The sequence below is a fragment of the Thermobia domestica genome, chromosome 1 (genome assembly GCF_964235325.1).
Source record: "Thermobia domestica chromosome 1, izTheDome1.hap1.1, whole genome shotgun sequence".
Taxonomy (NCBI): Eukaryota; Metazoa; Arthropoda; class Insecta; order Zygentoma; family Lepismatidae; genus Thermobia; species Thermobia domestica.
This window is the reverse complement of record NC_137454.1, coordinates 309,257,142-309,273,328: the sequence shown is the minus strand read 5'-3', so window position 1 is coordinate 309,273,328 and position 16,187 is coordinate 309,257,142. Positions and strand designations below refer to the sequence as shown.

The window sequence follows — 16,187 nt, the reverse complement described above, 5'->3', positions numbered from 1 at the left end:
CACGAGAGCTGATCAGAAAGTAAGGTTACAAAGCCTGCAGTGAAACGTGTATATATTATTTCATACAATCAATACAGTGAACAGATAGTACATACATTAGGTTATTTTCCGACATAGTCTCCATATCGGTTGAAGGACTTGTCGCGTGTGGGATGACTTTGAAGATTCCCTCCTGGTAAAAGTCTTCTCCTTGAGCGTTCAGCAAATTGTCACGAAGTGCACAATGTGAAAAACACTTCCGAAGGATTCCCAATTCTGCGATCAGATGCCATAAATTTGTCCAGATTTTTATATCGCATTGTGTGTATTCTGTTGGAGATTAGAGGCTTACTTCTACAGCTTGTGGTTAAAATTAATGAGGGAGAGGGTCGCCCGCTTCAACAATGCACAGCATCATTAGTTATTTATTAAAACTAGTCTCAAACTTATTACTTAGGCACTCAGAATGTTTACAGCGAATGGAGGTTAAATAACTGGGAGACAAAACAAACAAACCATGGCATAACGATTTGTAAAAAAGGTCTCAATAACAACTTACAATCTAAGGTAAAGGACAAATGGATCTTATTCTCAATTCTCATTATGGCCACGATTATCATTTAGATTTCAAACAATTGCATAAAAATATGCATTTTAAGTCACATTCAAATCTTCGAAAAATGCTGAAAAGTCATTAAGAGCCTGACACACTAAAAATAATACAAAATTTACCATTTTTCTTTTGCTTGTTTTTCATAAGTGAAAGGAGATGATGAAATGCAACTTACCGCAATCATAGATAGTTATCCTACAACAGAAAATATGAACCTGAAGAATGTTCAATGTTGCAACATGAAATTAGTGTTGTTAAAATGATATTTTTCTCAAAATCTAAGTTAAGGCAGCGACTAGAAGAACGAATTCAACTGTATTTGATTACGTATCATGTTGTCTTGGAATTCTGTGAACTACTTTTTAAAGAGCAGTCGTATTTAGTTTGTAATAAACAAAATAGTTTTTTAACATGCAGTTATTGGAGCCTTTTAAAAAAAATAAAGCCTTGGATACGGCGCCAATTTTGAACAAAATGTAGGGTTATTTTCAAATGGCTGTGGATCAAGCCCTAATAGTCGTAACCTCACGAAAGTTGAAGCATTTTACAGAAAATAGATGGAAGTTTCATAATTAGTATGGTTTACCCCCCGACCACTCTAATCTAGGATTACGGGATGGGGAAAACAGAATTTTTACAACTTTTCTAACAAAAATTTTGAGTTCCATCCCCCCCTCTGCCGCTCTAGAAATTGACGATGCGTATAAAATGTACATCAAAATGTTCTTTGATATATTCTCAATAACATATAACAGCAGCGTTAACATAAGATACATACAGCATAATTAGGAAATTCCTCAATATTAAAATGTAACTACGCCACTGATTAGGACAAAAATGACAAAATGCAGGGTTATTTTCAAATGATCGTAGCTCAGACTCTAATAGCAGTAGACTCACAAAAGTTAAAGCATTTTACGGAGAATACATGAAAGTTTCATAATTAATATGGTTTTCGCCCAACCACTGTAACCAAGTATTAGGGGGTAGAAGAATCATCATCAGTCATCAAAATTAAATTCGTCTGTGTCTGAGGAAGGAAATTCAATTCTTTCTTCATCACACTCCGAATCTGTGTCCATTGCTTCCAACTCATCTCGAATGTCTTCTGAACCGAGAAAATCTCTCGATGTCATTTCTACTAATACAAGCAACACCAAAGTCTCACAAGTAAAACCAACGGTAACAAATTTTCAAATTTTAGGGTCCGTAAAGGTAGATTCTACTGTATGTTAAATTAAAATTCGTATACAGGAAAGAACGTGCTCTCAACACTCAGTTCATCAGACTAACAACACACATATGAAAAGAGGAACAAGATCTCTACGTCTTACAAGGGCTGTAGGAGCCCAGAAACCCAAACAAACTCTCTTATCACTATGTTGTTACCACGTGCAGAAATAAATCTTTCTTTCTCAGCCAGGTCAAGACCTCTCCCCCACACCCTCTATTTACAATTAAGTCCCTGGCACCAAGATTGGAATGGAAACGTCTCCTGACTGACTATTTATATTTTCTTTCCCAACAATTAACTTATTTTCGTGTTAAACCTCTGAGAACAAAACTGCACACTTTAAAAATTTAAATGCGTTTTAAAGAGCTTGAATGACAAATACAAACAGTTACGTTCGATCACTTTAAAAAGACAATAACATAATTTCTGTATTCAGCAGTTACCTAATATCTCTCCTGAATAAAACACATGCAAGTGCATATATTTGATACCCAGAAAGTTAAAAAACAATTAGGTTTAATGGGCAAACTGCAAGGTATCTATAAATAGTTACTTCTATCCCAAGCCTTATTTTTAGGTAACTAAATAGTTACTTCGTGTTCTAAAGGTTTTGTCCCTCTAGTCGCTGCCTTAACTTAGATTTTGGGAGAAATGTTATTCTGGCAACACTGTAATTTCTCTGGATGACAACAATGAAAATTCTTCAGGTTCATATTTTCTGTTGTAGAATAACATCATCTATAATTGTTGTAAGTTGCATTTTATTATCTCTTTTCACTTATGAAAAACACGCAAGGGTAAATTTTGTATTATTTTTAGTAAGCCAGGCTTTTAATCGACGTGGCAGATATGGTAAATTCGGGCGCATATGATTGATTGATTTTAAGTTTACCATCATGTTCATAATATCACGAGGGAGTCCTCAGGCGTATATGAAGTTGTATGTGATTGTGAACAAACGTGAATGAATGAAATTTCTAGTTTTACGCCCCGCACTTATGTGCTTTATTTAAAGGAGACGGACGATTAATGAAAATGAATAATTATGAAACAACTGTTGAAATGAAAATGTGGAAGGAAACGGGAAAACCCATGAATATGATGCTGACTACCACAAATTTGCGTGGCCAGGGATCGACCCAGGAGTCCTTCGGGTCCATGATATTTGGGCACTGCCATTTGGGCGCAGACATTTGGACGCGGCCGTTTGGGCTCAGAACCTTTTATCCGAATAGGTTTACCTACCTACATATGTTATAATGTGTTTCATAACTTGAGCCCGGACGTTTAGGCACTAAAATATGAAAATAGGCACTGAAAATTTCGAATAATTCCACAAATAATTTTGCAAAAAATTAAAATAACATCTTGAAAACTTTAAAATTTCTGCAATCATGCACAACTTGCCTCTACCAGTTGAAAAGAAATGGGAAGGAACTGCAGCAGACTCGTGAGTATCCGGTCTCCCTACTATGTCGCTTAGATTTAAAACAATATTTATTTTTAATAAAAGATATATGTAACAAAGATATGTAATTTGTGTTAAAAAAAACGTACGTTTTTCGTTAATGTTTAGTTATTTTAAAGTTGTGACTATATATTTATACTGCACTGTGTTCTTGATTTTTTGAGTCAGACATTATTAAATTTATCTTAAAATATGTACAACACTGTACATATTTTCATTTTCTATAATAAATTATTAAAATGCGCGGTACAAAACATAAGAAGTGTTTATTAAGTACTAGCCTGTACCAAGAGGTCAGAAGAAACGAATAAGAGCTAGTTTTGGAATAAAAATGGTGTTTCTAATGTTATGGGTGGTTCAGGAAGTACTATGTAAGTATTTATTGAATGCTTTTGATCTGCCCATTAGGCCGGATAGTTGATGCTCTATTGTATTAATAAAAAGTTATTTCAGATTTCATAAAAATAAGCACTTATAGGCACTACCTATACATTGAAATAGGAAGAATAGACCAAATAAAATTTACTGTAGGCAGCCTGTGACACCCCAAAACGAATTTCTGTCCTTTATAATATATCTAACGTAAAGGAACGATACGATTCGGCGGCATAAGAAGAACAGCATTATTTCCAATAAGGATATGGAATCTGTATAACAATATGGCAGAGTTCTCAATGACCAGTCAAGAACGAACAACTACGACGAAGCAGCTCATTGTGAACTGCTTTGCGCCTAAATGTCTGAGCCCAAACATCCTGCTCCGAGTCCTTAGCACCTAAGGCAAGTCCGATCATATAGTGGAATGACTAAAAGAAATATTGACACCAAAGATAGAGAACACAAAATGTAGCTGTATCAGGATTACCCAACACTTAACTGATTTCAAGCATTCCATAAAAGACATCAAGATCTTATACACTTATCATACAGTAGAAAAGTCTACACGCGAATGTTATTTTATCAGGACGAATAATCAAAAATTAAATTTAGATAAATTATTTACTTAATTAAACTGATAAACAATGCGATTTCATTATAAGGAATTCAATTCACTAACTTGAATACATTATAGTTGATATAGTTTGGCATTGAGTTTTTCGACAAAACAAATTTTAGCAATAACAACAACAGAAAAATTCATACCAATATCGTGGTGTGGCAACATTGAAAACTACAGTAAAATAAATGGCAGCGACTGATTGGCGATGTTTACAGTAGTTTACACATTTCTTGCTCGATATTTTTCGTATTTTTGCGGGGTTGGCTGGTTTAAATCAAGGTGGTTTAAACCAGTTGTTTTTTTTTTTTTCAGAGAGAGAGAGAGAGAGAGAGAGAGAGAGAGATGGAATAAGATCTTCGTGTCGTTTTTATTGTGTGCTTCACATTGTTCATTCCTCTTTAACCATTTTTTACCTATCCATATTTCTTTTTTCCATGTTTTAAACTCACTTCGAACTGTTTTAAGCTGAAAATGGAAACCGAGCTTTCCGAAAGCGCTAATTAAAGTAACACTACGGTTTGCGGTGAATACTAGCTTTTTTACTTATATTTCTTTTAGACAGGGTATTTATTGGCATGTGTATTTTGTTTCGATTATTGTATTCACAGTCATTCTAATGATTTTCACGGTAGTTTATTATCCACTATCAACATTTTATTACCAGCTCTAGAATAGGCATAATTCATATCTTTTCTGGAAAACATAGAAAGGGTGATGTACTGAGGGGTGATTTTTTTTTTTTTTTTTTTTAAATTTTCCGACAATGTGTATTATAAACCTGTTTATATTTCATAACTTAAGTATTTCAGTAACAACACTACAGTACTAGCATGATTTATGCTATTAAATAATGAGAAAGAGTTTACTGCGACGTCCGTACCTTTTATTTTTAATAGTTCCCTGCGAATCTATTTTAGATGAAACTGCAAGAATTTTGAAATCTGTCAAGTGATAGTGCACATCTTTTGTACACGAACTACTATAATTACCTTAAAATCTACGTTCTACATGTTGGTGCAAGCCCTCATTGACAAGTTAACAGTTATTTAAATCACTTTTGTTACAACTTTTTACAAAGAGACAAAAAATTCTCGTAAAGTTTGGAATATATTTCAATACTCAGTAAATTATGCGTCTATCTTAATTTATCTACAACTAAACTAAATCACGTTTTATATAGATAAATTTGAAAACTGCCGTTGGCTTTGATGTTAGGGAAACTAAAGTTTATAATCACATACAAAATAATCCTTGACTTGATTTTGAGTTTAACGTCCCTTCCAGCAGCGAGGCTATATGAGACGTGGACCTACAGATTAACGTGGAATCCGAACCACATGAGCTCCGCCGGAAATCGATCCCGGGTCTCCCCGCCAAAGGCGCGTACGCTAACCGCTTAGCCACGGAGGAACTCCTACATAATAATCCATTAAATGATTTGCTAATACAGAAATGTATTTTTCTTTTCATTACAAAAATAATAAAGAAACAAAACAGCAATTTATGTCAATTTATTCTTAGAAAAAATGATGATTTCTTGATAGTCTTAAACATACCTACTTAGATAATGGACTTTTTTACTACATAAAACACAAGATTGCTACAAGGATTTCCTTTCATTACACATCTTGACAACTTCTCAAATTTAAGCTGGAGCAGTAAAGCCGTTGAAAAACTCGGTTTACATCCGAGAGAAGTTGTCCTCCATTTGAACTCAAAACGGGAACTAATTGGCCACAAATGCGATACGTCTGCCGATTCACTCACGAAACATTCCTGATAAAAATATATTGTACTGATCTTTATATACTTGTTAATATAAATATCAAGAGTCATTTCAGAAGGACAAAAAGATAAACAGTTGCACCAGTGAAACCATTATACAGAATTACATATGGACACTTTCAAAATACTGCAGAGTACAGAAGAACTAATTTAGTCCAAGTTAGTTCACTACGACTTTTATTAGTCCAAGTTAAAGAAATACAACGACTTAATTTGCATATTAGTAAGAAAAGTGAATGAAGATACGAATTATTTGAGTTCACTTTGGCTCTGACCCATTTATGCATAAAAGATACCAAAGATACTTCTGATTTCCATAAATGCCTCTCGTGGGGTTTGTATGAACCCCCTTCAAAAAAAAGTATGACTGATGTATTTTATCAATAGTAAACATTATTGTTTGTTCTTCACTTAACTTAAATAGAATGTAAACAAACACAAAAAAAAAAAAATCTTAGCGAGGTTTCTAGCAATTTACCTAAAGTTTTATTTCTCTATCTTGAGAACTTCAGAAGTTAACAATTCTTGTAATCAGGTAAAAACTTTGCGGAGACATTGTAATTACTTACTTGAAGTTCCGTTACATCACCGTGATGAGGAATAGAACATAACAGTGTCGGGTCTGCTTCGTTGTTATTCTTCGGTGGATACTGCCAAAGGGCTATTTCGTTGGTCTAAATGAATAAATAAAACAATATATTAATTAAATACAATTTATGTTTAACTGTGGAGTTTACAATTTTACAGCGAAAAGTTGTAAACATTAGATAACGGCATTCTAAATGCAAAATTGAATTGAGCAACCTTACTACTCATTACCATTACCTTGAAGTAATGAAGACTTATATTGTCATTATATAAAATTAAACATAGGTAGGCTATAACTATGTCACAATGTCTTATTTATTCTTCGGATGCATTTATTTATTCCTTAAAATTAATTTCAACTTAGACAGGTGCTAAAGTCTTCGTCAGGTTTAACAGTATTGGAATAGATAAACAGTTAGATAAAAGTATCTTTGTATCCATAATCATTGTGCACTCATCTTGTAAGTATACAGATAGGCCAAGGTAACCAGAATCAGCCTTATTGGGAAACTTTTTACTTAACCAGAATCAGCCTTATTGGGGTGCTTTTTACTTAAATTGGGAGCAATTATATTATTAAACACAGTCAGACGGACAACAATGAAATGTGAACACCTCAAAGTGTTTCATTATGAAGTGATAGAAATTTCCCTATAAAATCTAGTTTTCGAGATTAGCAGAAAATGTCTGAAAGCAATTTCCTCACAAAACCAGTTTCACAATATATCTTCAATTAGCCTTTTAAAGCCTACTCTATCGTTTTAAAGCGGCTCTACCTATCGATGCGCAGCTGGAGCTTGTACAGTTTATCCAAAATTACTATCATATATCACTAAAAACCCAACCATTTTGCAGGAACTACACAGATTAAGAGCAAATGAACTGATTAACGAATTAAAAAGGAATTTACATAACTAAAACCGAACAGTTTGAAGACCTGTACATTGAACGAATAGAGCCATGTGTACCATAAATTCTATAATTGCGGATAAATGCCTGAGAGTAGATCCAGAAATATGAAAAATATGTAAAATTTACAGGAAAGAAATGATGAAACGGCTATTTTTTTATATATATATATATATAAAATTCATACAAAACAAAACAAGTTTAATGTGTTATTTTGATATGTTAAAAAGCTGCCTCTTGTTAGTACTATTTTATGTGGAGGCATGCTGACGTAAAACATTCGAGTGTAATGATGAGGCAATTAGTTGAAAGATAGCAATTCCATGTGACTAATGTGACATTTTGATTATAACTACTGTACGTATATTGGTGAAGAACAGGAAATATCACGTTTTGTGAAGAGGCACGAATTATTGAAATCGTGCAGGAAGTATGATAAATTTAGGAAGACCATACAAATAAAGGGCATTATTCGAGCAGACGGCTCTACTAAATTCTGACACATTTCTTACATTTTCAGATTAGGTTAAAGCTTTGTATTTTCTTTAACAGACAAGCACTAATTGAGAAGCTCCATTACTACTTGCAGATTGATTTCAGGACGGCTCAGTATAAATACAGTATGGACGCATAGCATAAAAACTATAGTTCATAAAACACGAACCAACTTGTGCTAGGTGGGCACTAGAAAAGCACAAACGCTATCTAACCGAGTCAGGGCAGAAGCGTAGGAGGGCGCCCGAGCGGCAGCGAGGAGGTGCGACCGTATGGAGCAGGCACGTCAGTGAAGGGGGTATATACATAAACGAGGATATTGGAAGGGCACACTTACACATACAATACTTCCACTAGGCTATTACTTAAAATTTATTTCAATATACTGTCCACGGACAGTAACTACTCATATTCACACTCTCATTCCTTCACAAAAAATATTTCAGATTGTATTTTACCTATAAATTTTCTATTTGATAGAACAGTCTGCTCGAGTGAACCCAAATAAAGAAATAGAGAAAGATATTTAAATGTGAATAATGCATAATGAAAGCAATATGAACATTGTGTTGATGTTGTGGAAAACAAAGTAAGCACTTGGAAGTTATTTATCTAAGTATTTATTCAAGTCCTCTATCACAACGCAAAGGTAAGTAATCCCAGCGAATGATCATGCTTTCTAATGCTAATTAATATATATAGGAAATCACAACAAAAAAAATATAGGTGGGTTTATACAGCTGTGAAAAAGGAACATTTCAATTACGTAATGGGTAGAAATAAAACATAGACACAGAAATTACAGCAATTGTTATATGAACAACCATTCCACTCTAAAAATAATTAAATGGGTAATTGTCCGGTTGCAAAATTTTATACTTTTTTTAAGGATTTTCGTACGTAGCTCAGCAGTACCAGGGTTGGCAAAAACCATGTTTTTTATTTTAAAAAAAAAACAAAAAAAAACTTTTTTTTTTGTTTATGGTTTAAATGATTTGCTCTATATATTCATATCATATATGGACAGAAATAAGTTTGTTTCGCCTTGATGTTATTATGCAACAACCGGGTTATGCTAGAAGGGGTCACATAAGCTTAAAGCGGAATAAAAACCGCTTCTCGACTTACATCCGAGGAAAATTGTTCTCCATTTGAACTCGGAACCAGAACTAATTGGCCAGAAATGCGATACGTCTGCCGACTCACTCACGAAGGACTCCTGATAAGCATATGTTGTACTGATCTTTACGTAGGTCCACTTGTTAATATAATTGTTAAGAGTCATTTCAGGACAAAAAGAAACAGTTGCAGAAATTAAACCATTATACAGAATTACATATGGACAATTTCAAAGTACAGGGTGTCCGAGAAGTCCTTCCCTGATTACAGAAATTGATAACTCAGGCTAGAAATGCGATAGAAATATGAAACTGGTGTTGAATTGTTTACAAACTATAAAAGTTTTGGTCACATCAGTACACTTCCACATGAGCACCCTTGGTAGCACGCAGCACATCTAGGCGATATTCAATTTCCATCCACACATTAGCCAACATCACTGGAGGGATCGATGCAACGACTGTGGTTATTCGTTGCTGCAGGGTTTCAAGATCTAACAAACAGAACAAACCTAACACAGACAAAAACTTTTATAGTTTGTAAACAATTCAACACCAGTTTCATATTTCTATCTTATTTCTAGCCTGAGTTATCAATTTCTGTAATCAGGGAAGGACTTCTCGGACACCCTGTACTACAAAGTACAGAAGAACTAATTTAGTTCAAGTTAGTTAACAACGATTTTTATTGGTCCAAATTAAAGAAATACACCGACTTAATCTGCATATCAATAAGAAAAGTGAATAAAGATACGAATTATTTGAGTCCACTTTGGCTCAAACTCATTTATACATAAATAGATACCAAAGATACTTATTTCACTAAATGCCTCTCGTGGGGTCTGTATGAGCCCCCCCCCCCCACACACACACACAAAGTACGGCATTTTCGATGTATTTTATCAATAGTAAACATTGAAACGAAACAATATTTAGAATTTTTCTTCGATTGCAATTACATAACAATAATAACTACAAAAAAATCACAAAATAAAGTTGTAAAAAGAAGTTGCTTTTGTAGTATAATCTTTTTGAGTAATGAATGGGGAATTTAGGTCTGAATATAATACGAATAATATACGGGAGTGAAACGTGATAACCTACAAATGTGTGTTCGTCAAGATTTTACAAACACTTACACTTTTACGAACATTTTTCGTTTTTTGGTTTAAACCATGGTTTAAACCAGCCAACCCTGAGCAGTACTAAGCAACGACCATAAGAAAAGTGTAAAAACTGTATAGTGTCAATCCATTTCAAACACCCAGGCAATGTTGCCATTTTTTTATTTTCCTGATTTTTTTTTTTTATTATTATTATTATAAGTTCCCTATAGTAAAAAGGAGTTTGTTTTGGCAATGATACGAGTTTCCACAGCACTTGTTACGCTTTCATACTAGTAGCGTTCCACTTATAGCGTTCCATTTCCGCACACTGTGCAAAAATACCATTTTACACTAGCAACCCTACACCTGTTAACATAAAATACAAGTATATTACTTTGTATTTAAGTCTATCGCTTGCAGAAATTCGTTGTTCATAAATATATCTTTTCATGCAAGGTACTGAATTTTACCTGTAAAACTCCCAAAATGTGGTGCGCAAAAGTAAATCAGCTTTTGACTGATGTTTAGCAGAATGGGTAAAGCAATTGTTTCTAAAAAATGTTACAATTTCGGTGATTTCTTTGTACATTAGGTTTGGTTTAGTTTAAGTGAGTTTGGGTTAGATTAGTTTATGTCAGTGCTTTTTTTTTTCTTTTTTTAAACCAGGTTTTTTGGTTTAAGTCATTTGCTCTATGTATTTATATCCCATATGGACAGAAATAAATTTGTTCTACCTAGGCGTTATTATGTAACAACCGGGTTATGTTGGAAGGGGTCATCTAAGTTTAAAGCGGAGTCCAAACCGTTTCTCGACTTATATTCGAAACAAATTATCCTAAATTTGAACTCGAAACCGGGACTAACTGGCCACAAATGCAATAAGTCTGTCGACTCATTGACGAAGGACTCCTTACACGTTGTACTGATCTTTACATATTTTTAATATAATTGTCTAATGGTCAAGAGTCATTTCAGAAGGACAAAATGATAAACAGTTGCACAAGTGAAACCATTATACAGAATTACATATGGGCAATTTCAAAATACTGCAGAGTACAGAAAAGTCCAAGTTAGTTCAATACGACTTATATTAATCAAGAAATACGACTTAATTGGCGTATTAGTACAAAAAGTGAATAAAGATACGAATTATTTGAGTCCACTTTGACCCATTTATACATGAATAGATACCAAAGATACTTGTGACTTCAGTAAATGCTTCTCGTGAGGTTTGTATGACCCCCTCCCCCCCCCCCCCCCAAAAAAAAGTACGGTATTTCGATGTATTTTAACAATGGTAAACATTATTACAACGAAACAATATTTATAACTGGTTATAGTTAAGGAGCCGTACTTCCCATTTAGGGAAGGACGAGAAACGCCATACTATCAGGAATTATTTATTGACTATCTAGGATGTTAAAAAGTAGGTAATAGACTGAGTTCTTGCCCTTGTACTTAGGGTGTTTAGGTAGTGCAACAGTAAGATGTATCCTCGTGCACGGGAGATGAGAAGTAGCTGTTCTTAACTATTACCTTATAACTTTTCTTTGATTGCAATTGCATAACAATAATAACAAACAATAAAAAAATCACAAAAGAAACATTCATGAACTTATATATAAAAAAGTTGTTTTTGTAATATAATCTCCTTGAGTAATGAATGGGAAATTTAGATCTGAATATAATACGAATAATATGCGGGAGTGACACGCGATAACCAACAAACATGTGCTCATCAAGATTTTACGAACACTTACACTTTTGCAAACATTTTTCATTTTTTGGCTTAAACCAGTTGTTGTTTTTGAAAAAAAACAGCTGATTTAAACCACCTTAGTTTAATCCAGCCAACAATGGTAGGGGTCCAGCATAATTTCCAAGAAATGATAGAATTTCGCTTAATTCTCGTTATATTAGGTTAGATTAGGTAGTACTTGCATCTTCGATTTCTCCTATACATTTTGTGTTTTCTACATGCTTCTGGACCTCTTCTGCTAAACATAACCCCTACTTCTTCGTGCTGACAGTTTATCAATCTATATAGAGAATATTATCAATTACCTTTAAGTGTGAGTGCTTAGGGAACAAACCCGACATATAATTGTATCTTCAAAGTTACTCACATGAATTACAATAAAAGTATACCTTATCATCCCAGCTTCCAGTAAGAAAGAGATCTGCTCCCATAACATTTCGCTCTGGAACTGGTTTCCATCGTATTTTGTTAATTTTCTTTGACACAAACTTCCCGCACACATTCCCGGCCATATTCACAAAGTTGCCAAGCCGTTGACACGATTGCCATCATCTCTTTACATTTATCACCATAACCAAGAGCCGCACTCCGTATTGGTTTGCGTCAACGCAAAGTAAAATATGTTTCAGTTTGCTATAATAGGCATAGCAGTTAATTAATTTTTGCCCTATTCGCATTGCGTTACGCTCCGTAAGTGGTACTGATTAAGAATAATCAGTCATAAAAATTGTAGTTTTATGGATGTGGAGTCAAAGCTTTTCGGAGGGTTGGAGGGTCGGAGGTAGGTCCAAATTTAACATGACGTAAATTATATTAGAATTCGTAAAATTTATAAAATTAGACTAAATCTATAGAAAAGTCGTGATTTCAGGTGGCACGAACCCCCAGGACCCACCTCCTCCATATGTCCTAGTGAGTGCAAATGAAACCTCCTTATGCATATGATTAGCATATGATTAGCATCATACTAAACGTCTGACTACTGCAGGAGACTTATGTTAGTCGAACTCCTTAATATGGCACTAATTGCGAGTCAAAACGATTCTGCATGAAGCCCAAAGAGTTTTGTGTATATTACCTAAATTCCACTGTCAGACGAACTTTTCACCTTGTAAAACACTTTTAAATTGTACGCGTTTATACCATGTAGTCTAAAGAGGAAGATGATGATAAGAATGTGTGAAAAGCTGGAATGAAGAAAGTGGCAGGAAACGAGAGAACCCACACACATGGTATTCCTCCACCAGAAAGCCCGTTTGACGTGAGCTGCGAATGAACCAAGGATCCTACATGAAAAGTGAGTAGGGACCGACGAGACTGTACACTTGAATAGAACTATTGTTTGTTAATTATTTTATTGCAATGTGTTTTCCAGTCAAGTGTGGTCGGACAGACCTTCGGGAGGGGAAAGGATTTATTGCCAGACCCTTAGGTGGTCAGAGTGGTTCCTGGAATGTTGACCGTTAGGAGGGTTGCTAAAAAGGCTCAATTATCTGTATCACGTGATTTCTTTATAGCGATCGTTTCTATAGAAAACTCAAAGGAATTATATTCAGAAATATATAATAAAAACTCGTTGTTAATTATTTATTCTTTCGCTACGATATGAAGCTCATTAAAACAGCTATGCTATGGTCATACTAAAATATTTAATTCGATCCGTCGAAATGACGTCATTCTTTTTAATTTCATTTCATAATATTATTTTTAATTGGATCGTATCTTTTTGGTTCTTTCGTTTTTATTGAAGAAAACTCAGCATATGTGTTGGACGTATGCCAAAGAATACTCCGTAGATCAGCTATGCGGTATTAATTATTTTTAATTAGTTCGTATGCTGTGATCAAATTAAAATTAAAGATAGAGAGGGAATAAACTTTATCAATGCGGGATTTTTTAAATTCTATTATTGCTTAGCAACTTGTATTTTGAGGGATCGTATGGATAGCATATTCATTGTTAAGAAGTTGTGGAAGCTCTTGATACTGATGCATATACAGAGCAGGGTCCTCGTACGTTCTTCATTGTTGAACTCAAGAGACGAACTGAGCTTTTCGCGGACTTTTTTGGAACCGGTTGCGTGGGAGTGAAAGATGTTGTTGTAGGGTAATGACCTATTACGGGTACGTGTTAAAACATGAACACAAATACAAAAGAAGACCGATTGGGTAGACATCACAGAATTCCGACGGAGTAATAAAACAAGTTTGGTGCTACGGTGGGTGAACATAAGACAATGTCGGCGGAGAATACAAAAGAAGATGAAGTTGCGGTAGGTGAACACACTGAAACATGCCCCTATGCTAATTGGCAATTCAAAAGAAGTTTGGCGCCACGAATGGTGAACACGTGATTACCTTGCGGGTATGAAAATACTTTAAATACGGGTTATAGCGGGAAATATCTATATAGACATCATGCAGTCCTTTGAGAAGGGGAACCTTGCGATGTTAACACTGAAACATTATCTGATGCTGAAACAGAAATATACGAATCACCGTCAGATGAAGAATATGATATTGATGCAATAGAATCAACAGTGCTAACAGTTTCAAAAACCCCACCGCCATCTCAGGTTGAATTGAATTATCAAGAACATCACGATTTTGGGGTTTAGATTTTTATTGTAACTGTCAAAAAGTGGACCGTGAATGTATAAAGAAGGATATAGAAAAATGAGGTTTCAACGATACATTAATGTGCGATGGATGTAGAGAAGGATCCTATCACGATTTTGCTCATGATTGTATAAATGTACACTCAAAGTCATTAAAACCAGCGCCTGGAGTATTACAGCAAGTCCTAGTGTTGAAAAGATGTGTTTTACTTGTTGGCAAATACGCATGTTATTGGAATATTAACAAGAGAAAAATTCTATGAAACATATGCGGAATTATTTAGTGATACAGACTATCTCCTGGAATTACTGGACATTCTCATAAGAAAAGACAGACGAAAATCGGACTCTCAAGATTGAAAAAATATATTCGAATAGTGCTAGTGTTTCATGTGTGTTAGGTAGTGATGAAAACATTAATATGAATTGTGTATTAAAAACTATAAAAATATACTTACGCAAAAATAATCCAATTGAATGAATAGAATGCAAGTTAAATCTTCTTGATGATTGTACTCATCTTCATAATACTGGAACATTTGCAGCGAAGTACTTATCTCTTTATAAAACTCTTAGTGAACTCTTTGAGGTGTTTGAACAAGAATATAGTGAAATCTCATTTATATGTGTTAAGCGTAAAAATTGTGATCTTTTAATAAATACAGAATTTGTTGGACAGATTATATCGTATTGCATTCAGCACACATCCGTAAATCATGATATTATCGATATTCAAGATTTTAAAATGTCTGATAACGAATTTATCATTCGTGAAGTCTGTTTAACTGCATGCGATGATACAGTAAATTTCCATTGCTTGATAAAATCACCAATAGATTATAATTTATTATCACTAGGTTGTCAAAAACAAATTGATTGGTTAACACTAAATTTACACGGTTTGAAATGGACTAGCAAAGCTGAATATACTGTATCATGCATACGGAAACTTATATATCAATTATGTACAAATAAATCAACCTTTTGTTGTAAAGGTTTAGAGAAATTTCTTTGGATTAAGATAATATTTTAATTAGATAATGTCATTGATTTAGAAACAAAACATTGTTCTTCATTAAATGAATTATGTGGAAATACATTTGATGAATATTCTTCTTTTCACACAAATGTAAAGAAATCAGGATGTGCATAATAGTTGAATTGTTCGTGGCAATATGAAAGATCAACAGCATTAACTAATGCATTATCGAGACTGTAATGGTTTTCTTAAAAATCGTAAATAAAATGCAGGAACGTAAGTTTTAAAAATATTTTAAAATTTAAAAAAATGTAAATATGATAAAAAAATTTAAAAAATGTAAATATATAATAAAAGATAAAAATAAAAAGAATTTTTTAAAAATATTCGTTTTCTTTTTTAAAACAAATTGTTTACATGTTTATAAACAGTAGTATCATTCGTTTTCAAATTTTTCTTGTTAAACATTTTAAACACTTTTGAAATGAATGTGTACGAATAATATGATGCAAAAAGAATAAAACAAAATATCCGCAA

General features: G+C 33.8%; 1 protein-coding gene across 2 annotated transcripts in view; it reads right to left on the bottom strand.

The window, feature by feature from the left end:
* The window catches only part of LOC145661989 (nucleoporin Nup43-like), a 52,724-nt gene extending 40,123 nt beyond the window's left edge, over positions 1 to 12,601 (bottom strand). Inside the window, exons 1-2 of one of the 2 annotated variants that reach the window (XM_081727332.1) lie at positions 12,444 to 12,601; positions 6,649 to 6,753 (exon numbers count right to left, since the gene is read on the bottom strand). In XM_081727332.1, coding sequence (XP_081583458.1) covers positions 6,649 to 6,753; positions 12,444 to 12,566 — 228 coding nt within the window. In that variant the 5' untranslated portion in view covers positions 12,567 to 12,601. Of the gene's footprint in view, positions 1 to 6,648; positions 6,754 to 12,421 lie in introns of both variants that reach the window. The other variant, XM_081727335.1, reaches the window with a different exon arrangement.
* Positions 12,602 to 16,187: the final 3,586 nt, after the last annotated feature.